General features: G+C 39.3%; 1 protein-coding gene across 2 annotated transcripts in view; it reads right to left on the bottom strand.

Moving 5' to 3' along the window:
- Positions 1 to 27,187, bottom strand: part of SAMD12 (sterile alpha motif domain containing 12) — a 503,731-nt gene that overhangs the window by 302,980 nt on the left and 173,564 nt on the right. The window contains exon 3 of one of the 2 annotated variants that reach the window (XM_062188075.1): positions 12,091 to 12,132. The exons of the other annotated variant lie outside the window; for it this stretch is intronic. Coding sequence (XP_062044059.1) covers positions 12,091 to 12,132 — 42 coding nt within the window. The remainder of the gene's footprint in view (positions 1 to 12,090; positions 12,133 to 27,187) is intronic. 2 annotated transcript variants of the gene reach the window in all.

Genomic DNA, 27,187 nt, shown 5'->3' with positions numbered 1-27,187 from the left:
AACCCTAAGTCACATGTCCCCCTACTTCTATATGAAATCATATCAACAGACCCATAACCGAAACAGAAACTGAGTTAGTAATGAAGGCCCTCCCAAAAAAGAAAAGCCCAGGGCCAGATGGCTTCACTGCTAAATTCTACCAAACATTTAAAGAACTAACTCCAATTCACTCAAGCTATTCAAAACAATTGAAAGGGAGGGAATCCTCCCAAATTCCTTCTATGAAGCCAGCATCACCTTAATCCCTAAATCTGGAAAAGATACAACAAAGAAAGAAACCTACAGATCAATTTTCCTGATGAAGACAGATGCAAAAATCCTCAACAAAATTCTATCCAATCGAATTCAACAACACATTAGGAAGATCATTCACCCAGAACAAGTGGGTTTTATCCCTGGTAATGCCGGGATGGTTCAACATTTGCAAATCAATCAATGTGATACATCGCATTAACAAATCAAAGAACAAAAACCATCTGATTATCTCAATAGATGCAAAGAAAGCATTCGATAAAATACAACACCCTTTCATGATGAAAACTCTAAGCAAATTGGGTATAGAAGGAACATTCCTCAAGACAATCAAGGCAATTTATGGCAACCCACAGCCAGCATCCTATTGAATGAGGAAAAGCTGGAAGCATTCCCTTTGAGGTCTGGAACCAGACAAGGATGCCCACTCTCTCCACTGCTCTTCAATATAGTCTTGGAAGTTTTAACTAGTGCTGTCAGGCAAGTAAAAGAAATCCAAGGGATTCAGATCAGTAAGGATGAAGTCAAACTATCCTTATTTTTAGATGATATGATTATATATAGAGAGGAACCAAAAGATTCCACTAGGAGAATACTGGAACTCATAGAAGAGTTTGGTAAAATAGCAGGATATAAAATCAACACATATACAAGTTATGGGAGGTGTATACACAGACAATGCCATGGCTGAAAAAGAACTTCTATGATCAATCCCATTCACAATAGCTACAAAAAAATTAAATTCCTTGGAATAAATTTAATCAAGGAGGTCAAAGATCTCTACAACAAGAGTTACAAAATTCGAAAGAAAGAAATAGAAGAGGACATAAAAAAATGAAAAAAACTTCCATGTTCATGGATCAGCAGTATCAATATCATCAAACTGTCCATTCTTCCAAAAAATAATATACGAATTCAATGAAATACTAATCAAAATACCAAAGACATTCTTCTCAGATCTAGAAAAAATGATGCTGAAATTCATTTGGAAACACAAGAGACCTCACATAGCTAAAGCAATCATATACAATAAAGACAAATTTGGAGGCATCACAATATCAGATTTAAAGACAAACTACAAAGCAGTTATAATCAAAACAGCATGCTACTGGTACAAAAACAGATGGCTAGACCAATGGAAGAGAACAGAAACACCAGAAAAGAATCCAACCATCTACAACCAACTTATATTCGACCAAGGAGCTAAAACCACTCCCTGGAGCAAGGACAGTCTCTTCAACAAATGGTGCTGGGAAAACTGGATTTCCACATGCAGAAATATGAAACAGGACCCCTACCTTACACCTTACACAAAAATCCATTCAAAATTGATTAAAGACCTACATCTATGACCTAATACCATCAAATTACTAGAGAGCATTAAGGAAACCCTACAAGATACCAGTATAGGCAAAGAATTCCTGGAGAAGACTCCAGAGGCACAGGCAATAAAACCAAGATTAACAAGTGGGATTCCATCAAATTGAGAAGCTTCTGTACAGCAAAAGAAACAGGAAATTAAAGAGGCAATGAACAGAATGGGACAAATTATTTGCAAACCATGCAACTAATGAAGGATTAGTAACCAGAATATATAAAGTGATCAAGAAACTCAATAATAGCAAAGCAAACAACCAAGTCAAGAAGTGGGCAAAGGACTTAAACAGACATTTCTCAAAAAAGGAAAGCCAAATGGCCTATAGACACGTGAAAAAATACTCAGCATCACTAGCTATCAGGGAGATACAAATCAAAACTACAATGAAGTTTCACCTCACCCTAGTTAGAATGGCTTTTACATAGAAATCAACAAACAACAAATGCTGGTAAGGATATAGGGAAAAGGTAGCCTAATCCACCATTATTGGAATGCAAACTGCTAAAGCCACTATGGAAGATAGCTTAGAGATACTTCAGAAATCTGGAAACAGATATACAATATAACCCAGCCATCTCACTCTTTGGAATTTACCCAAAGGAAGTGAAATCAGCAAATAAAAGAGTCATCTGCACCTCCATGTTTGTTGCAGCTCAGTTCACAACAGCCAAGGCATGTAGTTAACCTAAATGCCCATCAATGGAAGACTGGAAAAAGAAACTATGGGATATGTACTCTGTAGAATACTACACACCAATAAAAAAAACACCTGGTCATTTGCAACAAATTGGATGAATCTGGAAAACATCATAGTGAAATAATCCAGTCCCAAAGGAACAAATACCCTATGTTCTCCCTGATCTGTGAAAACTAACAGAGTTCCTCAAAGGTAACCTGTAGAGGTGAAACTGACGCTACGAGAAGCAATTACTTGAACAGCTCTTGTCTTGACTGTCAAGGAACAATTTAGTATTTAATTTCATTTTATTTTAATTTTTTTCATTCTTTTTTTTCTACTTAATGCCATTGGTTGAACTCTACTTAACATAGAATTAATCATAGGTTTACTAAGTCAATTGAAAATAGATTCCAGTTAAAAATAAGAGTGGAAATGAGAGAGGGAGGAGTTGTACAGATCAGCACACATTCTCACAGACTTACCCCTAAGGGTGAAGCTTAAAACTTGCCATGGGACTCCAAATCCCATTTAGCTGGGTGGCACTAATCCTATCTCATGTGATAAAGTGATCTTATTAAGTGTGAAATTGATCATATAAATAGGATCAAAAGTCAGAGGGATCACATAAATAAGACCAAGTGTCTGATAATAATAGATAGAATTACAAAGGAAAGAAACAACATGGGAAGCAGTCCACACAGAAGACAAACACCCTAAACAGCACTCTGACCTCAGAATCAGTCCCGAAAGCATTCATGAAAATCCCATGAGAGCATTTCAGGCATGGAAAGCCAAGACATAGTGGCAAAACTGTTCTGCATGAAAGATCTCTGTGAGTGAGATTCTAGTGGAAAGAAGGGGCCATCAAAGAAGGATGTACTTTTTTCTGAAGGGAGGAGAGAACTTCCACTTTGCATATGGCCTTGTCTAAATACCGATGGAGTTTGTGGACTCAAAAGACTTCCAGGGATGGCGCCTGTGGCACCGGCACTCCAGGTTCTAGTCCTGGTTGGGTGCCGGATGCTGTCCCGGTTGCTCCTCTTCCATTCCAGCTCTCTGCTATGGCCTGGGAATGCAGTGGAGGATGGCCCAAGTGCTTGGGCCCTGCACCCACAAGGGAGACCAGGAGAAGCACCTGGCTCCTGGCTTCGGATCAGCGCGGTGCACCGGCTGCAGCACGCCGGCTGCAGCGGCCATTGGGGGGTGAACCAACAGGAAAGGAAGAACTTTCTCTCTGTCTCTCTGTCTCTCTCTCTCTCTCTCACTGTCCACTCTGCCTGTCAAAAAATTAAAAAAATAAAAAATTAAAAAAAGGCTTCCATAGCATTGGTAGCTCATATCAAGAGCCTCACTTGGTCACTGATGACAAAAATAAGTGTTAATTGTTAATAACAGAAGTCACTGTGTACTTACTCCCCACGTAGGACCTCTGTCTTTAATGAGGTGTATAATGAGATTTAATGGCAAAATTTGTCTTCAAACTGTACTTTATACTTTGTGTGCCTGTGTGGGTGCAAATAGTTGAAATCTCTACTTAGTATAGAGTTGGTCTTCTGTATATAAAGTCAATAAAAACAAATCTTAATGAAAAATGTTGGGAGAGGGAGTAGGAGGCGAGATGGGAATGGGGATGGGAGGGTGGGAATAGGGGGAAAAAACACTATATTCCTAAAGCTGTACATATGAAATCTGTATTCATTAAATAAAAACCTTCAAAAAAACCTAAAAAAAGAAACCATAGAAAATATAGTTGTATTTTTTCTAATTTTGATGACAGAGAAAGACCTTCGATTTTGAGGATGCAAATGGCTAAGTTTCTGTTTTTGTTTTTGTTGAAATGTAGGTTTTCCTTTTGGTACTTCATTAGTTCCCTTCCTTGGTACAATTAGGGAGCTAAACTGTTAGACCTCTTAGCTAGCAAATGCACTTGCCACTGTGTTTCACAAGTCAGCACCTCTGAATCTGTCTCTTTCCTGCTCTAAAATTTTCCTTCAGATTAGCTGAATGAGTTTATAGCTGACACATCATTACCCCAGAACTCTTGCAAGTAAAGCTAATCACATCTTTTGAAAACTCCTATAAACCAGTCGCAAAAGGCTGTAAATTAGGTGGGAAAGCAGGAGGATAAATTGTTTATACATCAGTATCCTAAACTTCCTCCTTCCTGTAAGGTCATATTTTCTTGCTCATTTCCTAGGAAATGGAGGATCCTCTATACCAGGACCAGCCCATTCAATTAGGTTTCAAGTAGAGACTCACCTGAATGGGACAAGAAAACAAGGAACCTCACCAGTCCACTAATGTAGGGCTTTGCTGTGAGTTTTCCTTTTATCTTAAATTCAGAGGTTCTGAGGATATTACTTAATGCTATGGTTGAATTTTCTTCAGAAAATACTTTTTTTAAATTAAACTTTTATTTAATGAATATAAATTTCCAAAGTACAGCTTATGGGTTACAATGGCTTCCCCCTCCCAAAACTTCCCTCCCACCCACAACCCTCCCCTTTCCCGCTCCCTCTCCCCTTCCAATCACATCATGATTCAAGAAAATACTCTTTTACTTGCCTGGAATGCTGTTAACTCAAAGGTTTAAGCATTGATTTTTTTTTTCCAAGATTTTACTTATTTATTTGAAAGGTAAAGTTATAGAGAGAGGGAGAGACAGAGAGAGAGGTCTTCCATCCACTGGTTTACTCCCCAAATGGCCTTAATGGCGGGAGATGAACTGATATAAAACCAGGAGCCAGGAGCTTCCTCCAGGTCCTCCACGTGAGTGCAGGGGCACAAGGATTTGGGCGATCCTCCCCTGTTTTGCCAGGCACCTTAGCAGAGAGCTGGATCAGAAGTGGAGCAGCTGGGACTCAAACTGTGCCTATATTGGATTCCAGTGCTGCAGGCTGGGGTTTTAACCCACTGCACCACAGCACCCTGAAATACTGTCTTTTGCAACAAAATGGATGAAACTGGAAACCATTATGCTTAGTAAAATAAGCCAGATCCCCAAAGACAAATATCATATGTTTTCTCTGATATGTGGTAGTTAATATAGAATACAGAAAATTTATAGGAATGAATCAGACATCTTGTGGTTTGATTGTTGTTTTTAGCCCTTGTTTATATTCCTGTGGGTCTGTGGTCTTTCTACTTTTTACTTGCTGGATATTATGGTTAGTTGTGTATTAAGCCTGTCATCACAGAGTGAACTAAAATTATATTTTTGCAAATATTAAAGAAAATAAAAAAGGAAGGAGGGGTATTGAGGGAGGGAGAGAAAGAAAGGAAGTTCATTTACCCTCTTAGAGTTATACCTATGAAACCTGAAATCTGTTTTCTTTATATTAATACAAATTTTAAAAGCAGCTGGCATTGTAGTGTAGCAGGTAAAGCCACCACCTGCAACGTCTGCATTCCATAAGGGTGCCAATTCATGCCCCTAGTGCTCCACTTCTGACCCAAATCCGTGCTAATAGCCTGGGACAAATAGTAAAAAAGTCCCAAGTACCTGTATCCCTAATATCCATGTGGGAGACCCAGATGAAGCTCCTGGTGTCTGCCTGGCCCAACCTTGGCTGTTGCAGCAGTCTGGGAAGTGAGCCAAATGATGGAAGATCTCTCTTTATTTCTCTCTCTCTCTAATTCTTTCAATAATTATTTTTTTAAATTTTACTTCTATGTTTAACTTGGAACAACAAAAAGCATCTGCTGACCCACAGCTATCTGATCTACCATACTGTCCTACAGAAGGGAAGCACAGGAGGTTGAGAGTTGTCAAACCTGTCCACTGTCTCCTAACATCCATACCTCTCTCTCTCTTTTTTTATTTGACTGGTAGTTATAGACAGTGAGTGAGAGAGAGACAGAGAGAAAGGTCTTCCTTCCGTTGGTTCACTCCCCAAACGGCTGCCACGGCCAGTGCTGCGCCAATCTGAAGCCAGGAGCCAGGTGCTTTTTCCTGGTGTCCCATGTGGGTGCAGGGCCCAAGCACTTGGGCCATCCTCCACTGCCATCCCGGGCCACAACAGAAAGCTGGACTGGAAGAGGAGCAACCAGGACTAGAACCCAGTGCTCATATGGATGTCAGTGCACGCCACAAGTGGAGGATTAACCAAGTGAGCCACAGTCCATACTTCTCTTTACATCCCCCTCTACACTTTTACTTTCTCTGGTTTGCTGTCAGTTTATTTTTCACAGTAGGAGCCTTGGCCAACATAATAGTTCATGAAACAGAGATAAAGCATTTCACATTTACTAGGAATAGTAAACTAATAAGAAAGGAAACATTCTGCCCAAAGGCAAACATTAAAAAGGCATGGGCTCCAGTTCTCTCTCTATGTTCACAGCTACCGCATGGGTCCTGAATTTACATCCCTGGAGATGATTTTGGTTTGTTTTGCTGCCTTAGAAGTGGCCCGAGGCAGTTTGTTATCCTAACCCCTATGCATTGTGACACCAAGCAGAATTTCAGGCAATGCCTATCTAATTTGGTCCCAGTCTTTTATAGACACACTGAAAGTACATTTCAAATACCTATATTTTGTATTTTGCAGACTTTATACAAGATACATATTTCTCTGAGAGAATGGTTGTTTGCAAATTATATTTTTGCAAATGATTCCTTTTTTCATTTATCCTTATACAATAACTTCAGTTATGTTTTATAGTAATTTCTGATTTGTATTGAATGGAAAGAATTCATAATCATTAAATGGTAGGTTCTCATAGGTAAACCTGAATCTTTTTGAGTAATAAAAGTTAAATATTTTATAGAAAGCTTGATATTAAAATCACATATTTCTAAATGCCTTTAAAGGTTTTTTGGTTTTGGTAGTTTGTTTATCCCTTATCTGTTTAGCAGTGAAATTTTCTTTTAATTTATTGGGCTTTGATTTGTAAGAAAATGCTGCCTTTTAAAAATATTTATTTATTTATTTGAAAAGCAGTTACAGAGAGACAGAGATAGAGAGAATGAGAAGGCTTCTGTCTACTGGTTCTCTCCCCAAATGGCCTCAATGACTGGAACTGTGCCAGTCTGAAGCCAGGAGCCTAGAGCTTCTTCTGGGTCTCCTACAGGGGTGCAGGGGCCCAAGGACTTGGGCCATCTACTGCTTTCCCAAGCCATAGCACAGAGCTGGATTGGAAGTGGAGCAGCTGAAAGTGCTGGAAGTGGAGCAACCGACACTCTTATGGGACGCTGGCACTGAAGGTGGTGGCTTTACCTGCCACACCACAGTGCCAGCTCCGAAACTGCTGCCATTTTAAGCTCCTGATATCAGTACAAACTCTCAACTAGGTGAGCTTACATGAGGTCCAGGTGGTTGGTTGTGAGAAAGCAGAGGATGCTTACATTGATACCAACAAGAGGAAAAAGTGAGCTTTATGGCTAAACATCAGGAAAGGGTAAATATATATATTTGCAGTATCTCATTATATGTAAGTACCCGCAAACTCAAAAGATTTGCCTCTTTTTTCTCTGCATATCCTGCAATGACCTTCCTTTAGTTCCCAGATCTCTCTTCTACTGGTTTCTATTTTGTCATTATCCTCAAGGCTGCCCAATGAGGAAAAAGAGGGGAAAAAAGGTAAAGGAGGAGAAAAATAGGAAGTTCAGGGAATAGAAACACTTCCAAACCATGATCATTTATTTTAGTAGTTGTTGGTGTTCATGCACTCAAAAAAGGGCTTCTAAATATAATAATGGGCTGGTTCACAGACTATTTAGCATTTTTTTTTTTCTTTTTGGACAGGCAGAATTAGACAGTGAGAGAGAGAGACAGAGAGAAAGGTCTTCCTTCCATTGGTTCACACCCACCCCCCCCAAATGGCCGCTACAGCCAGCACACTGCACCGATCTGAAGCCAGGAGCCAGGTGCTTCCTCTGGGTCTCCCATGCGGGTGCAGGACCCAAGAGCTTGGACCATCCTCCACTGCCTCCTGGGCCACAGCAGAGACTTGGACTGGAAGAGGAGCAACTGGGACAGAATCCGGCTCCCCACCCGGGACTAGAACCCGGGGTACCGGCACCACAGGCAGAGGATTAGCCTAGTGAGCCTCGGCGCCGGCCTAAATTAGTTCATTTTTAAGTATTAATAATGCCGTCTCTTTGACTTTTCATGAAAGTCTTTGACTCTTTCATGAAAGAATATGGTTAGGACATTTTAAATAGATATCTTGTCTATATAAGAGGATTCTACAAAAAGTTCATGGAAAATGGAATTAAAAGGTATATTTATGGGGCTTGTGCTGTAGTGTAGCAGGTAAAGCCACCACCTGCAGTGCTGGCATCCCATATGGGCACCAGTTCAAGTTCTAGCTGCTCTACTTAAAATCCAGCTCTCTGCTATTGTCTGGAAAAGCAGTAGAAGATGGCCCAAGTCCTTGGGCCCCTGCACCCATGTGGGAAGACCTGGAGGAAGCTCCTGGCTCCTGGCTTTGGATTGGCACAGCTCTGCCCATTGCAGCTAACTGGGGAGTGAACCAGTGGATGGAAGACCTCTCTTTCTCTGCCTCTCCTCTCTCTGTGTAACTCTTTCAAATAAATAAAATAAATCTTTAAAATATAAGGCATTTTTTGGTACAAAAAGAGCTTGAAATCTATTCATACATTTTTCATAAGAATTTTCCATGAATTTTTTTTAAGACTTCTAGTATTGGATTTTATTCCAGAGTAGCAGACCTGAACTGTAATGAATTTATCAAGAGGTATGTGTGTAAATAACTTCATTCAGATAAGGATTAAATGTCAGCCATTGGATTAAAAATGACTGGAATGTTTTTTCTTTCTTCCTCCTTCTCCTCCCCCTCCCCTCCCCCCTTTCCTTCCCCTCTTTCTCCTCCTTTTTCTTCTTCTTCAGCTATATGAAGAAAACAGTGGTCTAGATTCAGGATTTTCGTTGGACGTTCATGCAGGCAGAAATTGCATCCTGTTAAACAGGGTACTTTACTGCTAATAAGCATTAACAACTTAAAATTTTCTTTCATATTGAAGCCAAAGTTGGATCTCTATCATCTTTCTGCCTGATTTTTTAAAAGACATTTTGTTATTTATTTATTTGAGAGGTAGAGTTACAGGGTGGGGGGAGGGGAGAGACAGCAAGAAAGGTCTTCCTTCTCCTGATTTCATTCCCCAAATGGCCACAAAGCCAGGACTGAGCAGATCCAAAGCCAGGAGCCAGGAGCCAGGAGCCAGGAGCTTCTTCCGGGTCTCCCACATCAGCACAGGGGCCCAAGCACTTGGGCCATCTCTCACTGCTTTCCCAGGCCATTAGCAGAGAGCTGGATTAGAAGAGGAGAAGCCAGGACATGAACATACACCCATATGGGATACTGGCACTGCAGGTTGAGGCTTAGCCTACTATGCCACAGTGTCAGACCCTCTCCCTAATTTTTGAATCCTGTCTTTGGAAAAAATGCAAGAGAAATCTTCTCACCACCACTGCACTAATATCTAACATATCAAATCAGTTCTCTCCACTGGGTCTTGTGGCTTTATTTTCTCCTCACCATGATATGGACTGATGAATGCCAAATTACATCATCAGCCCAGACTTCAATCCAACCTACAGAATCATGCAAGCAACCGATGACTTCACTGTTCTATTTATGTATCTAGTAAATATCTCAAAGTCCACATGTCCAAAGCAGATTTCCTATTCTTACCCCCAAACTGCCCCATCTGTGACTTTCAACATCTCACCTGATGGAAACACTGTATTTCTTCTTGCTCAGGTTTTAAATCTTGAATTCATCATAGAACAATTATCACTTCTTCCTCCCTCCCACCCAGGTAATCTATTAAACCTGAAGTTTCTACATTAAAATATTCCAGACTCTAACCTCTTTTTCATCAGCACTGCTATAATCCCGATGGAAAATATTATTATGCCACACCTCGACTATGGCATCTGGGTACAAAATGTACCAACAGGACATTCTGTTCTTCCTCTGCTCTCATTTGAAGTCTTTCAAAGGCTTTACAAGGCCTCACATGATCTGGATACCTACTATCTTTAACATCTTTACCACATCCCCTAATACATTCTACTCGCACCATACCAGCCTCCTGCTTATTGCTCAAAAATTGCCAACCATGCTCATTTCTTATTTTGGCTGAAATGATCTCCCAGCTAACCACATGGCAAAGTCCCTCACTTCCTTCAAGATTCTGCTCAAACATTCTCAATAAGTCTGATCCTGACCTACCCGTTTACAACACGACATTCTCCCTCTGCTTCCATTACTCATTATCTTGTTTCACTGTTTCCTTAGCCAAGGCAATATGCATCTAGCACACTATTTTGTCTATTTTTTATTTTATGTCTTTTCCTATTGGCTTGCGACCTGCACAAAGGCAGTGGTCTTTCTTATTTGTGGAGATTCCCAAATATTATAACAGTACCTGGTATAAAGCAGGCATTATTTGTTGAACAAATGAAAGAACTGCCTGGGCTGTCACCTCATGTCACAGCTCCTATATATCCTTTGAGAGTCAGAGTATAGGTTCAAGTTTGAGGTATACTCTTGACATTCTTAGGTTGGGATTAAAACGGTCTTTTCTACATTTAAATTTCTCTTATACTTGTATGGAGCTAAAATGTAGAGGCAGTCTAAGACTGTAGCTCTTAGCAAGATAGCTCATATCTCTGGTTTTCAATTTTTTCTTTCATGATTGACACAGAGAGTGATAGATGAAACAATCCTGGCATTTGGAATCATGCACCCCTGGAATAGAAGCCAGGTCTAGCATTTACTAGCACTGTGGAAGTTGGGCCTATCACTGAACGTTCTAAATATGTTTCTCAATACACTGCAAATAATATCTATCTTGTAGTTTGCAGAAGGATTAGAAATGGCTTATCTAAAGTACTAAAAAAGTCCTATAAGTTTATCTTAGTATCTCTTGACTGGCATTAATACACTCTCTTGTTGGATTCTCAAGCCTGGTTTGGGGAGGCTGGAGTACAGCATAGTCTTTGGAATCTAGCTGAATTGAGTTGTAGGCACTGTGAGTTGGTATTAGGTACAGTCAGCTAAGACTGTAAGAAAAACAGGTGACATGAAAGGAGGAGGATTAAAAGGAGTCAATGGAAAGATAAACACAGGAAGAAGAAGAAAGAGAGAAGATGTAGAAAAGTGAAGCAAAACTAGTGGAATGAAAAAGATAGCAAAATAAGAAAGGCAAAGGGATTCTTCTTATTCGGGATGGGCTTTGTTGCAACTACTGAGATGCCCCTCTGTGACTGCCAGTGCTAAGTCATGCAGCTTTCCTCTGAGACTCAGTCATCTGTCCCCTATGTCCAGTGACAGTTACACACCAGATGTCTTCATACTATGCTAAAAATACAGCCCAGATACTCCTGGCACGCCATGGGGTGCACTATCCATATATACACCATCCAGATGTGTAAATGCTGCAGTTCATTAGCTGTGAAGGAAATGCTTTCAGGAAACGCTAAGATCTGCTGGCCCCAAATGTGTAGCTGGACATCGGGCTTTCTAACAATGAAACACCAGAGAGAGCATCAGCAGATGTGCAGAGGCAGTCAACAAGGAACAGGATGTCTCTGGCATCCCAGAGGGCTCTGGTTATCAAGGCCTGCTCTTCCTTTCAGCCCAGATTATGCAGCTTGTTAGGAAACATGGAAGAAGAGGATCACACTATACTTTTCGTATGCTATGTCTTAATACAGCAGAAAAACCCACCACTCATTCACACAGATAAGCACACCCTATGGAGGACATACTGTGTGCAAGATACAAAGGTACACACTCTCTGAGCACATACCTGATGGGCAACTTCTTGTAGAAATGTTGGATTAATGAAAGCCTGACAAAAACAAATGAGCGAAAAAAAGTTTAATCATCATCATCACCATCTCATATTTCTACAATTCCTCCATGACTAGTAAAGTACACTGGTAACAATGACCTCAGTGCAAAAATGACATGGCACAATATCTAGAGGTCCTCTGACATCCACTCTGTGTGTGGGGCGGTGGGGAGCCACAGGACTTGCTTTCATGAAAGAAAATATGGCAGAAGTGATGAGCCAGGCCTGAGCTGAGTTCTCGAGAGACTGCACGCTTGTGTACTCTTTCTTGCTCTTCTGAAAGCCCTGTGAGAAGATGCATGGTCAAAGCTGACCAAATTGGGTTTGGGAATGTGGCAGAAGAGCATACTGATGCCATTCTAGATATAATATTAGATATAACTTTATAACAGAATAATGGGAAGAATCGTTATCAAGGGCATTAGCTAAATCATCTGAAACTTTTCAAACAACCTACCAAGAAATTACTTCTAGTTTATGGAAACACAGGCTTAGAGAGGTGAAGATCATCCACGGTCATACTGCTCATGCATTTCAGGGAAGAATCACTTCAGCTTGGCAATACTTCCAAACTCCATGTTTACTTCATGCTATCAGGCTAGCTTGATGAACATAGGGTGACATATGAGGCTATGAAGTGTGAGTTATTGAGGTTCCCAGTGCTAGACTGATCTCCTAATTAATCCTCCAAGATAAACCTTATAATATGGATATACAAAGTATAGAAATGGGTTAAAATCAGTTTCCTGACCCATATTCTAGGCCTCTTTCCACTATCCTTGTTGTGGAAGAAGGCCCACTTTCTGTACTATAAAATAGGGCAGTACTACTGTTTCTGTTCCCCAGTTGTATCAGTGAAATCAGTAACAGTAAAATGAGAATGAAAACATCTGCTCTTTCCATTTCAAAAGTTATTGTGAAGGTCAAATAAAATAATCAGAAGATTGTTTTGTGTGTATGCTTTTATGGAAAAGAGAGTACTCATGGTTCCTAGAGAAGTTCAGGCCACCTCGTCATCTGCACTCTGGAGAAAACAGGCACAACAGAAATGTTGCTGCAATTATGTCTGTTAGGGCAGGGTTGATCCTCGGGTTTTCAGATCCAACAACTCTTGAATCTGTTAGGGTAGGGGTTGCTTTGTTCAAAGCTTCTGTACCAGAATTCTTGAGCTTTAAAAATTGAGTTTACACAAAGGAGAGTCAATCACACAGCTCCATGGCTTCTTGGTGGCCAATTTATCCATTTGTCCAGTTTACACAAATGAAAAGTGAATTCAGTGGGGCTGTTGAAGATTGAATGATTTTATCCTCCCCAAATACAGATGTTGAAGTTGCAACTCTCATATTTGGAGACAGGGTTTTAGGGAAGTAATAAAGGTTAAATGAAGTCATAAGGATGGTTCACTGATGGACAGAATTATAAAACAGAGAACACTGTCTCTTCACCACATGGTAAGATTAGTGGTAGAAACCAGGAAGGGAGCTCACCAAGTTCTGACCATGTGAACATCATGATCCAAGACTGCAGCTTCCAGAATTCTGATAAAAATACATTCCTATTGTTTAAGCTACCTCATCTGTAATACATTAGGGGCAGCCCAAGTTAACACAGTGCAAGCTCTAGTTCAAATACACTGCTCAATTCAGATACAATAGTTTGTTAACCTAAGGATGACAGAGCCTGGAAAATCTCACTACCAATATATTATTGGGAAAAGGAAAAACTGAAGGTGTGATGAATTGTAAAGTATTAGAAGGATTTTTTTTTTAATGTATGACTTCGTTTTTAATAAAACAATTCTGTTTCAGTGCAAATGAGTAGTCCAAAACAGAACCAGAAAATGTCTCATGTGACTTAGCAGGAACAGTTTCCACAGCCTTTCACACTGTTTACAATTTCTTCATTTTTGTTATACATTTGCATTAATTTCTTTAAAAAGATTTATTTATCTGCTTTAATTTTATTTAATAAATTTAAATTTCCAAAGTACAACTTTTGATTTATAGTGGCTTTTCCCCCCCATAACCTCCCACCCACCTGCAACCATCCCATCCCATTCACATCAAGATTCATTTTCAATTATCTTTATACACAGAAGATCAATTTAGTATATACTAAGTGAGGATTTCAACAGTTTGTACCCACACAGAAACACAAAGTATAAAGTACTGTTTGAGTACTAGTTATGCCATTAATTCACATAGTATAACACATTAAGGACAGAGATCCTACATGGGGAATAAGTGCACTCCTGTTGTTGATTTAACAACTGACACTCTTATTGATGACATCAGTAATCACCTGAGGCTCTTGTCATGAGCTGCCAAGGCTATGGAAACCTTTTGAGTTCACCAACTCTGATCATATTTAGACAAGGCCATAGTCAAAGTGGAAGATCTCTCCTCCCTTCAGAGAAAGGTACCTCCTTCTTTGACGGCCTATTCTTTCCACTGGGATCTCATGCACAGAGATCTTTCACTTAGGTCATTTTTTATTTTTGCCACAGTGTCTTGGTTTTCCATGCCTAAAATACTCTCATGGGCTTTTTAGCCAGATTTGAATGCCTTAAGGGCTGATTCTGAGGCCAGAGTGCTATTTAGGCCATCTGCCATTCTATGAGTCTGCTGTGTAACCTGCTTCCCATGTTGGATTCTTCTTTCCTTTTTAATTCTATCAATTAGTATTAGCAGGCACTAGTCTTGTTTACACGATCCCTTTGACTCTTAATCCTATCATTATGATCAATTATGAACTAAAATTAATCAATTGGAATAGTGAGATGGCATTGGTACATGCCACCTTGATGGGATTGAATTGGAATCCCCTGGCACATTTCTAACTCTACCATTAGGGGCAAGTCAGATTGAGCATGGGCCAAACTGTACATTTCCTTCCTCTCTTATTTCTACTGTTATATTTAACAGGGATCACTTTTCAGTTAAATTTAAACACCCAAGAATAATTGTGTGTTAATTACAGAGTTCAACTAATGGTATTAAGTAGAACAAAAAATACTAAAAGGAATAAAGCAGTAAGTTGTTCCTTGACAGTCAGGACAAGGGCTGATCAAGTCACTGTTTCTCATAGTGTCCATTTCACTTCAACAGGTTTCATTTTAGGTGTTCGGTGAGTTGTTACCAACAGGGAGAACATATGATATTTGTCCCTTTGGCACTGGCTTAATTCACTCAGCATAATGTTTTCCAGATTCCTCCATTTTGCTGCAAATGAATGGATTTCCTTGTTTTTGACTGCTGTAGAGTATTCTATAGAGTTCATGTCCCATAATTTCTTTATCCAGTCTACTGTTATGGGCATTTGGGTTGGTTCCAGGTCTTAGCTATTGTGAATTGAGCTGCAATAAACATTAATGTGCAGATGGCTTTTTTTGTTTGCCAATTTAATTTCCTTTGGGTAAATTCCAAGGAGTGGGATGGCTGGGTTGTATGAATAGGGTTATATTCAGGTTTCTGAGGAATCTCCAGACTGACTTCCATAGTGGCTTTACCAGTTTGCATTCCCACCAACAGTGGGTTAGTGTCCCTTTCTCCCCACATCCTCTCCAGCATCTGTTGTTGGTAGATTTCTGAATGTGAGCCATTCTCACCGGGGTGAGGTGAAGCCTCATTGTGGCTTTGATTTGCATTTCCCTGATGGCTCATGATCCTGAACACTTCTTCATGTGTCCATTGGCCATTTGGATTTCCTGTTTTGAAAAATGTCTATTGAGGTCCTTGGCCCAACTCTTAAGTGGATTGTTTGTTTTGTTGTTGTGGAGTTTCTTGATTTCTTTATAGATTCTGGTTATTAACCCTTTATCTGTTGCATAGTTTGCAAATATTTTTTTCCCATTCTGTCAGTTGCCTCTTCATTTTCCTGACTGTTTCTTTTGAAGTACAGAAACTTCTCAATTTGATGCAATCCCAATTGTTAATTTTGGCTTTGACTGCCTGTGCTTCTGGGGTCTTTTTCAAGAAGTCTTTGCCTGTGCCCATATTTTGCAGGGTTTCTCCAATGTTCTCTGATAGTTTGATGGTGTCAGGCCGTAGATTTAGGTCTTTAATCCATGTTGAGTGGATTTTTGTGTAGGGAGAAAGGTAGGGATCTTGCATCAAGCTTCTGTACGTGGAAATCCAGTTTTCCCAGCACCATTTATTGAATAGACTGTCCTTACTCCAGGAGTTGGTTTTGATCTTTGATCAAATATAAGTTGGCTGTAGATGTTTGGATTGATTTCTGGTGTTTCTATTCTGTTCCATTGGTCTATCTATCTGTTTCTGTACCAGTGCCATGCTGTTTTGATTACAACTGCCATACAGTATGTCCTGAAATCTGGTATTGTGATGCCTCCAGCTTTGTTTTTGTTGTACAAGATTGCTTTAGCTATTCGAGGTCTCCTGTGTTTCCATATGAATTTCAGCATTATTTTTTCCAGATCTGAGAAGAATTTTTGGTATTTTGATTGGCATCGCATGGAATCTGTATATTGCTTTTGGGAGAATGGACATTTTGATGATATGGATTCTTCCAATCCATGAGCATGGAAGATTTTTCCATTTTTTGGTATCCTCTTCTATTTCTTTCTTTAAGGTTTTGTAATTTTCATCATAGAGATTTTTAATGTCCTCGGTTAAGTTTATTCCAAGGTACATGATTGTTTTTGTTGCTATTGTAAATGGGATTGATCTTAGAAGTTCTTCCTCAGCTGTGGCATTGCCTGTGTATATAAAGGCTGTTGATGTTTGTGCATTGATTTTATATCCTGCTACTTTGCCAAACTCTTCTATGAGTTCCAATAGTCTCTTAGTGGAGTTCTTTGGATCCCCTAAATAAAGAATCATATCATCTACAAAGATGGATAATTTGACTTCTTCCTTTCCAATCTGTATCTCTTTAATTTATTTCTCTTGCCTAATGGCTCTGGCTAAAACTTCCAGAACTATGTTGAATAGCAGTGGTGAGAGTGAGCATCCCCGTCTGGTACAAGATCTCAGTGGAAATGCTTCCAATTTTTCCCCATTCAATAGGATGCTGGCCGTGAGTTTTTCATAAATTGCTTTGATTGTATTGAGGAATGTTCCTTCTATACCCAGTTTGCTTAGAATTTTCATCATGAAAAGGTGTTGTATTTTATCGAATGCTTTCTCTGCATCTATTGAGATAATCATCTGTTTTTTTTCTGGAGTTTGTTAATGTGGTCTATCACATTGATTGATTTGCAAATGTTGAGCCATCCCTGCATACCAGGGATAAATCCCACTTGGTCTGGGTGGATGATCTTTCTAATGTGATGTTGCATTCTATTGGCCAGAACTTTATTGAGGATTTTGGCATCTATGTTCATCAGGAATATTGGTCTGTAATTTTCTTTCAATTCTGCTCTTTCACTGGCTTAATAGAACCTGGGAGGATTCCATCTTTTTCTTTCAATTGTTCTGAATAGTTTGAGAAGAATTGGAGTTAGTTCTTTAAATGGTAGAATTCAGCAGTGAATCCATCTGGTCCTCGGCTTTTGTTGGGAGGGCCTTTACTACTGTTTCAATTTCTGTCTCAGTTATGGGTCTATTTAGGTTTTCTATGTCTTCCTGGTTCAATTTAGGTAGGCTGCATGTGTCCAGGAATCTATCCATTTCTGACAGATTTCCCTGTTTTCTGGCATACAAGTCCTTGCAGTAATTTCTGATGATTCTTTTTATTTCTGTTGGTGTCTGTTGTTACATTTCATTTTTCATCTCTGATTTTATTGATTTGGGCCTTTTCTTTTTTTAGTAAGTTGAGCCAATGGGGTGTCAATTTTGTTTATTTTTTCAAAAAATCAGCTCCTCGTTTGGTTGATTTTTTGTAATTTTTTTTGGATTCAATCCTGTTGATTTTTTTCTCTGATTTTAATTATTTCTCTTCTCCTACTAGTTTTGGGTCTGGTTTGCTGCAGTTTTTCTAGATCCTTGAGATTCATTGACAGCTCACTTATTTGGTGCCTTTCCAATTTCTTGATGTAGGCACCTATTGCTATAAACTTTCCTCTCAACACTGCTTTTGCCGTATTCCATAAGTTTTGATATATTGTGTTGTTATCCTCATTTACTTCCAGAATGTTTTTGATTTTTCTTTTGATTTCTTCTATGACCCAGTGTTCATTCAGGAGCATGTTGTTCAGTCTCCATGTGTTTGCATACTCTCTAGGGATTCCTGAGTTGCTAATTTCCAGCTTCATTCCCCGGTGGTCTGAAAAGCTGCATTGTATGATTCTAATTTTTTTGAGTTTGCTGAGACTTGCCCTATGGCCTAGTATGTGGTCAATCCTAGAGTAGGTTCCATGTACTGCTGAGAAGAATGTGAATTCTTTATGTGTAGGATGAAATGTTTTATAGATTTCAGACCTATTTGTTCTACAGTGTCGATTAAATATGCTGTTTCCTTGTTGATCTTCTGTCCAGTTGATCCATTTCTGAAAGGGGAGTATTGACGTCCCCCAATACTATTGTATTGGAGTCTAAGTCTCCCTTTAAGTCCTTTAACATATCTTTTAAATAAACCAGTGCCCTGTAATTAGGTGCATATACATTGATAATAGTTACATTTTCCTGTTAAATTGATCCCTTAATCATTATATAGTGTCCCTCTTTGTCTCTCTTAACAGTTTTTGTGTTAAAGTTTATTTTGTCTGATATTAAGATGGCTATACCAGCTCTTTTTTGGTTTCTCTTGGCATGGAATATCTTTTTCCAATCTTTCACTTTCAGTCTGCATGCATCTTTGTTGGATAGATATGTTTCTGGTAAGCAGCAAATAGATGGGTTGTGTTTTTTAATCCGTTCAACCAGTCTGTGCCTTTTAACTGGAGAGCTGAGGCCATTTATATTCAATGTGACTATTGAGAAGTAGTGAATTTGCTCTGCCATTTTCCCAAAGATATTGCGAATACATGCTTGAAACTTCCTGTGATCTTTTACTGAGAGATTTTCTTTCTTTACCTTCTTTTGTATTGATGGCCGTGTTTTTGTGTTTCTGTGTGTAACACATCTTTAAACATCTTTTGCAGGGCTGGACGAGTGGTGACAAAATCTTTCAGTTTCTGTTTGCTATGAAAGGTCTTTATTTCACCTTCATTCACAAATGAGAGCTTTGAAGGATATAATATTCTGGGCTGGCAGTTTTTCTCTCTTAGTACCTGGGCTATGTCTCACCATTCCCTTCTAGCTTGTAGGGTTTCTAATGAGAAGTCAACTGTGAGTCTAATTGGAGATCCTCTGAGAGTAATCTGACATTTCTCTCTTGTGCATTTTAGGGTCTTTTCTTTGTGTTTCACTGTGGTGAGTTTGATTACAATGTGTCGTGGTGAGGATCTCTTTTGGTCATGTTTATTCGGGGTTCTATGTGCTTCCTGTACTTGGATGTCTCTTTCCTTCTCCAAACCCTGGAAGTTTTCTGCTAGTATCTCACTAAAAAGGCCTTCTAATCCTTTCTCCCTCTCCATGCCTTTAGGAACTCCTAGAACCCAAATGTTAGGTTTTTTAATAGCATCCTGTAGATTCCCAACAATATTTTTTAGATTTCTAACTTCCTCTTCTTTGTTTCGGTTTGACTCTGTACTTTCCTGTGCTCTTTTAAGTCCGATATTCTCTCTTCTGTTTCACTGATTCTGTTTTTAAGGCTCTCAAATGTGTTTTACATTTGTTATATTGAATTATTCATTTCATTTTGATTTCTCTTCAATATCTCAATTTCATGTTCTACTAAGTTCTTCATTTCATTTTGATTCCTCCTTAAGATTTTATTTTCACGAGAGAGATTTTCTGTTATGTCCTGTATGGATTTCTTTAGTTCATGCATTTGTTTTTGATGACTTCTAAATGTTCTTTTCATAAATTTTTTGATATCTGTATCTTGCATTTGTTCTATTTCATCATCTTTATAATCTTGTATTGGAGTGTCATGTTCATTTGGGAGTATCATGATGTCTTCCTTGTTCTTGTTTCCTCAGTTTCTGTGTTTGTGTTTGGAATTATGGAGATATTATTTGGTTTCTTCTTCTTTTTCTCTTGCTGTGATGGTTTTTCTCATTATATTATGACTCTAGATTTAGTGGACTGTCTGCTTTTGGTGAATCTCTAGAGGCTTGTGGTGGGTGTGGCCATAGAGCTCTGTTGAGTTCTTCAGGGTTAAGGGTGTGCCCAAAGTGACACATCCAGGTTTGGCATGGTAAATCTTCTCTCTATTCAGCTGAGTTCTTTTGCTTGATGGCAAACAGTGCCTGAGTGCTAGCCCCAGTGGGTATAATATTTGTCTGCTCTGTCCCAGGGACCACACAAAGGATCTGTGCAGTCCTCAGTGTAAGCCCAGATTCCCCTGCAATGTCTCTCACCGCATAGCCAAAGCTACCCAAATTTGTGGGGTCTCCCACTGAGACTACTAACATCTCAGCCTCAGTTCTCCCACACAACCTCAGTTTTTTTTTTCCCCCCACAGTCTCAGTTCATAAGCTCCACACATTCATTAGGTCTTAGTCTCCTGTTATTTCTCCCCACCAGAGTCAGCATTTTCTGCTTGGCTGAGGGTGGGCGCAGCCCTGAGCTGGTGCAGCTGTGACATATGTCCAAAATGGCACCTTCTCTATTTTCTCGCATGTCTTTGTAAGGTGAGTGGAGAGAGAGAATCGTGTCTGTACTGGTCCCTTTAATTTTTTTTCTCTCCTCTAGTTAGGCTGGTGAACTTTCCCCCATGGGGCTTCAAGCCTCGTTCCCTCTAGGCTCTTCCTGTCACTTTTCCACCAGTGTCTCGGGCTACCGCAGCTTTGCCTCACCTCCCTTTCCAGCGCTGGTGCGTAGACTGGGCAGCTGGGTTCCTGAGCCGTGGGTGCCCATGCCCTCCATGTCCCACTAATTCCATAAGAGTTTCCACTGCAGTTTATTCCCTAATTCTTCCCTGAGACTGCAGTATCTCAGTTTTATTAAACTATCTTTTCCTGGACTATCAGTGCACTCTCTCCCTATTCTGCCATCTTGGAGCCCCCCCCTATTTATTTATTTGAAAGGCAGAGTTACAGAGAGAGAGAGAAGAAAACGAGAAGGAGGAGGAGGAGGAGGAAGAAGAGGAGAAGGAGGAGAGGGAGGGAGAGAGAGAACTGCCATATGCTAGTTTACTCCCCAGATGGCTGCAACAGCTGGGCTGGGGATAGGCCAAAGCCAGGAGCTAAGACTTCTTCTGGGTTTCCCACATGGGTTCAGGGGTCATTTATTTTTTAAATACCAATGTTTATACAATGAAAAAGAATTACCAAGGATTTACTTCATTAGCATAATTACTTTTATTTTTTTAAACTGTTTTTCGAGAATCCATGTCCATGCACATGCTTTTATGGCCACATAACCCCCAAACAAATAATTATGTATCTTTATTTGATTAATAATTTAATTAATTTGAATGCTTCTAAAATCATCTTGTTTATTTTTAATCTGGTTGCTAGCAAAGAGAAAATGCATGTGACTCAAAACATTAAGTTAATGAAAGGGCTTATAGCAAAAAATATCAGTCTCTTGCCCCATCTCTTTTCATTGGCAATTATTTTCTCTTTAAAGTATGACCCACACATCATCCTAATTCAAACACTTTCCACCTCTCTTCTCCAACTTCATTTGCAATTTCTAGGGCAAACTCTTAATTATTTATCTTTTTGCTCTCTTTAATTTATCAGCCTGAGGGAATTATCTATTGATACCACAATGAGGATGATCAAGAATTAGCACAATAAAGCTAACTTTCTTCTTGTATCTTTTTCCCAATGCTTGTGCTTTTCATTATTAATTTTAGATGTTTTGCTAATTATTTATTACACTAAACAATATATTTAAGCCCACATGATTTTTAAAATAAGGAATCCTTTTTATTTTTTCTATATTTTTTTTCTTCCCTTCCATCACCTACAATATTACTTTTATATCGTCAAAGTCCTATGCCCTCTATCTGGTCTGTTAGATTATGACTGTGAATTGACTCAAAGTTAAAAAAATCAATAAGCAGAATTTATCTTATTATGACTGTGTAAATACTGTCCAAATGCTTGGCCAATTGGTCAGGTTTGGATTACTTCTTCTATTACATTCTCTGCAGCCCAATGTCATATCCAGTGAGAATCTCAAAGGAGTTTCTCAACATGAAAAGAAAATAGACTTTCTTAATGTGCCAAAACTCGCTTAAAATCATGCCACAGTTTTGTTTAGTTTATATTTGGAGCAGATATTCTTATGAAGTTTTAGGGTCTTTGGGGTATGTTTTTTTCTTTTGTCATCAAAATTTTCAAAGATTTTAATTGTATTCTGTATTTATCAATTTCCCTGTTTCCCAAAGGTCTACTCCTTGAAATCTTTCTTGTTCCAGATAACCTTGAATTCTTCTCCATATTTGCTATGAAGGAATCATCCTAAAACCATAATTGAATTAAGTTTCAACCCTCTTGGTACTATTAACTTATGGCCTTGGAGTTTGAATATCTGCATGAATTTTGGAACCAAATCATATTTAAACCATGTCACTTTCTAGATTGAAGATTTATTTTTTTGATCTTTAACTACTATAAAATATAAAAAATTTATAATGAAGTAAGTATCCAGTCAGTGGTATAAAGCATATTCACACTGTTGTACAGCCATCACTACTATCCATTTGCAGAACTTTTAATATCTTGCCAATCTGAAACTCCATACCCAACAACAACTCTCCATAATTCCTTCCCCTCAGTATCTGGTGGTAGCTTTGGGATCTGCAAGGAGAGAAGGCCTACACTTCCGGTAATGGAGAGTCCCTGCCTGCACTTCTGGGAAGGAAAAGTCCTTGTCAAGGTCCCCACAGGTGCCTAAAGGTCAACCAATGAGAATCAGACCTGCCTCAACCTTTAACCCCCACGCTCTGTATCTATAAAAGGAGCCCCTACCCAACATCTGACGTGCGACTTCCCCAGCTCCTGCTATGTTGGGATGGGTGAACCTCGCTTGGGAGTGGAATTCCAATAAAAGTTTGTGAATTAACTGATTCATCTGACTGGGAAGATTTGTTATGCACCAGACACCTTGTACCTGGCAGCCAACATTCAACTTTCTGCTTCTATAAGTTTGACTATTCTAAATACCTTATTTAAGTGAACTCATATAGTATTTGGTTTATTTCATGTAGCATAATGTCCTCAAAATTCATCTGTGTTATAGCAGGTGTCTGAAATTCTTTTCTTCTTGAGGCTGAATAATATCCCATTGTACACATATACATATTAGCTGCTCATCTATCTTAGTACACTTAGGTTGCTTCCACACTTGAGCTTTGTGAATAATGTTGCTGTGACTGTGAACTTGGGTATACCCATATCTCTTTGACACTCTGCTTCCAAGAGTTTGGCATATATAGCCAAAAGGATGAATAGCTTTATGAAAAAAAATCCTTATCTCACATATCACACATTTCTTGAACTTTCAGGGTGAACAGCCTTGTCCTATGGGCTAAATTGAGCCTGCTGCCTACTTCTGTATGACTTGTAAGCTACCAAGTAATTGTCTTCATATTTTTAAACAACTGAAAAAAAAATCTAAAGACATTTTATGACATGTAAAAACTGTGCAACTCAGATTTCAGTGTTCATAAAGTTTGATTGAGACGTGGCCATGCCCATTTGCTTTTATGGTGAACACAGCCAGAGGTGAGTAATTGTGATAGAAACTATGAGCTTGCAAAGTAAAAGTATTTACCATCTGTCCCTTTATAGAAAAAGCTTACTGACCTCTGTTTTATGCCAAATCAACAACTATTTTAAAATTTGCAATACTTGTTGGGGTTAACTGAATTTCTTCCCACTTTGCACCATCTCCTGACACTTGAATGAGTTCCGTCTCACTCTTCCACCTAATGTGCTGTTGTCATGGTCACTGAGGCATGAAGGTTGCTAATTTCAATATCACTTTTCCAAAATCACACTTTGTTTCATATGGTCTTTTGGTAACATCTGACACAATGGACATACTGTCTTCTTGAAATATTTCCTTCTCCTGATATCCACACACCTCTTTATAATGATTTTCTTTTTTTTTTAAGATTTATTTATTTATTTGAAAGTCAGAGTTACAGAGAGAGGAGAGGCAGAGAGAGAGAGAGAGAGAGAGAGACAGAGGTCTTCCATCCGATGGTTCACAACCCAGATGGCTGCAATGGGCAGAGCTGCGGCCATCTGAAGTCAGGAGCCAGGAGCTTCTTCCGGGTCTCCTGTGCGGGTGCAGGGGCCCAAGGACTTGGGCCATCTTCTACTGCTTTCCCAGGCCATAGCACAGAGCTGGATTGGAAGAGGAGCAGCCGGGACCAGAACTGGCACCCATATTGGATGCCAGTGCTTCAGGCTAGGGTGTTAACCTGCTGCGCCACAGCGCTGGCCCCGTGATTTTCTTTCTTCCTCACTAGTTTCTCCTCTCCTTGTCATCACTCATTTCTCCTCTGAACTAAATGGTATTCTTTGGGATTCAGTCTTACCAACCATCTATACTTTTTCTTGGGGGTAATTTCAAATCCAACTATTTTTAAATTTTGTCAGTAAGTCAATGACTCTCATCAAATTGATACTCTCCTTTCACCATCTCTCTGTAACTTCCAAAACATCTATATAAGCTGCCTTTTTGCTTTCTCAACTTAGATGTTCAATAGTACTTTAAACTTAATAGGTCCAAAATAGGATTCATGATTTTTTCTCAAATTTGGTCCTCTACCAGTGTCACCTCATATTGGTAGATTGCGACCACAAGCTCAGTACTCATCTTTTCATTCTTTAGTTTTCCTTCTCTCCAACCATATTGCACAAATTCATACATCCCTCCCTCTCTCCCTCCATCCATCCTGCCCTCCATCCAGGAGTGTGGAGTCTACATGGAAAATATCTCCAGGGTCCATACATTTACCTCTACCTTTACTCCTGTCATGCCACTTCAAAAGGCAATTGTTTCTCATTCAGGCTAGGCAAAAACCTTATGATTTACAGAATTGTCACCTATAGTCTATTCTCTATAGCATAAAGTAAACTTATTTTTGAATTTTTTAAGATTGCAAGCCAGAGAGACAGACACAGAAATATTTTCATGTGCCAGTTCAATCCCCAATACTCACAACAGCCAAATCCAGGAGCCAAGACCTCAGACTGGGTCTCCCACATGTATGACGAGAACCCAGCTATTCATCTGCCACCTTCCAGGGTGCACATTAACTGGAAGCTGGATTTGAAGCAGAGGAGCTGGGATTTAAACCGGGCACTCCAATATGGACTGCAGATATCTTAGTTGCTCTGTCAATTGCCTGCTCCAAAGTAAACTTTCAACTGTGTAAATCTGATGTTCTAAGACCAAGATATTCTTGCCCTCTTTCTGTTTCCCCAACACAGTGAGCCACCTCTACTTAGGGCAGGTAATAAAGCTATCAAGCTATGTCTTCTCTCAGGTGTTCACACACTTAGCTGTAGTTTGCCATCTAGATCCCAGTTTAAATGTCATTTCAAGGTTGTCTGTCTTCCTTGACCATATGATCTAAAGTAATTCCCAAGGTATTTTTAAGATATTGCATTTTCATCCCAGTCCTAATCATTATCTGACACCTTGCTCTTCCTGTTTACTAGAATTTTCCTGCATATAGCATAGTAACTTAATAAACATTCTTTGGATGAACGAACTAAACAGTAAACCTGGGACTTTATTATTCAGACTGTTTCTTGGTGGTATATAAATTCAAAAACTGAGAACACAGAAGCAAACTTTCTCTTCTCTGTCCTCTATCCTAATTTGATAAAACCAAATTTTGGTGTTAAGACAAAGGGAGGATATGAAGCAATATTTAATGGCTAGGAGTGGCCTTGCACATCCATATTAAAAAAATAGTGATGCTCTGCTCTGTCTAATGCATTCACTGAAATACATTTACTGGATACTTGTTCAGTGCCTAGCATTATATTAGAAATGGAGTACTAAGCACTGAACAACACAGAAAGGGCCTTTCCTTCACTGTGCACTTCATATTTACAAATCTAAGCTGAACAAACTGAGAAAGTACAGAAGGGAGGCTGTGTGACACTGTAAGCAGGCATTCAGCCTGACTCTGCTCAAATGGAATCTTACAGACGTTGGATTTTACATTTGCCAGTTAAATGGAAAGCAATTGATTTAAACTCTCTAAGCCTTTGCTTTTTCATAGAAGAGGGGAGATGACTTATTTATCTCATAGATTTTCTATAAGGATTTAATTTGAAAATAAACATAAAAGATGTCATTTAGTCTTGGTACTAATGATCATTAATTAATGGCAGTCTCTGCCTTGATTGTCATTCTATTATTCCTACTACTGCTGGTATACTGCTGGTACTCCCACTACGGACACTACTATTCCTCTTATCATTGAGGAAGTATGGGGCAGATAGAAATCAGAGTTTAAAATGTGCTTTAAGAAATAACATCCACAGCTACATAATAAGCCACATTAGTTATTTCCCAGTGGCTAAATCCACTCAGACGAACAGAAAGGCAAAAATGCACAGAGTTTGGTGGTTGTCATTTTATAGCTCCTTTTCAGAAATCAGCATGAAAGAAACACTTTACCATATGTTGGTCATTTCTTAGACCTAGGCATGAAACTGGATGTGTTATTACAAAGAGAAATTTCGGCATTCAGGCTGATTGGCCACAAATATCCAATTATACACAAACCCTGCACCCAATCAGTACACACACATACACACACCATGGCCAGAAGGAAACAGTTTCAACTGCTCAACCTTTTCTTCCAATTATGACTTCTCCTTTGGGTCTTCGAGGCTGACCAACCTTCTCTAGGGAGGATCATTCAGGGCCAGAAATAGAAATCTGGAATCTCACTGAGCAATGCTCACTTGGCTCATGGATGCTATTTGTGGAAATGAAATCTGGGATCCCATGGAAGTGCTTAACAAACCACAGAGAAAAAAAAACAAAAAACAAACCTCTGGCACTTGACAAGCATCACCCAGTCAATGTGAATGAACAATGACACTCCAGGATACATC

Source organism: Lepus europaeus, chromosome 4 (assembly GCF_033115175.1).
Source record: "Lepus europaeus isolate LE1 chromosome 4, mLepTim1.pri, whole genome shotgun sequence".
In the NCBI taxonomy this organism is placed as follows: domain Eukaryota; kingdom Metazoa; phylum Chordata; class Mammalia; order Lagomorpha; family Leporidae; genus Lepus; species Lepus europaeus.
Note: the sequence above shows the minus strand (reverse complement) of the source record. Positions and strands in the feature narration are given on the sequence as shown.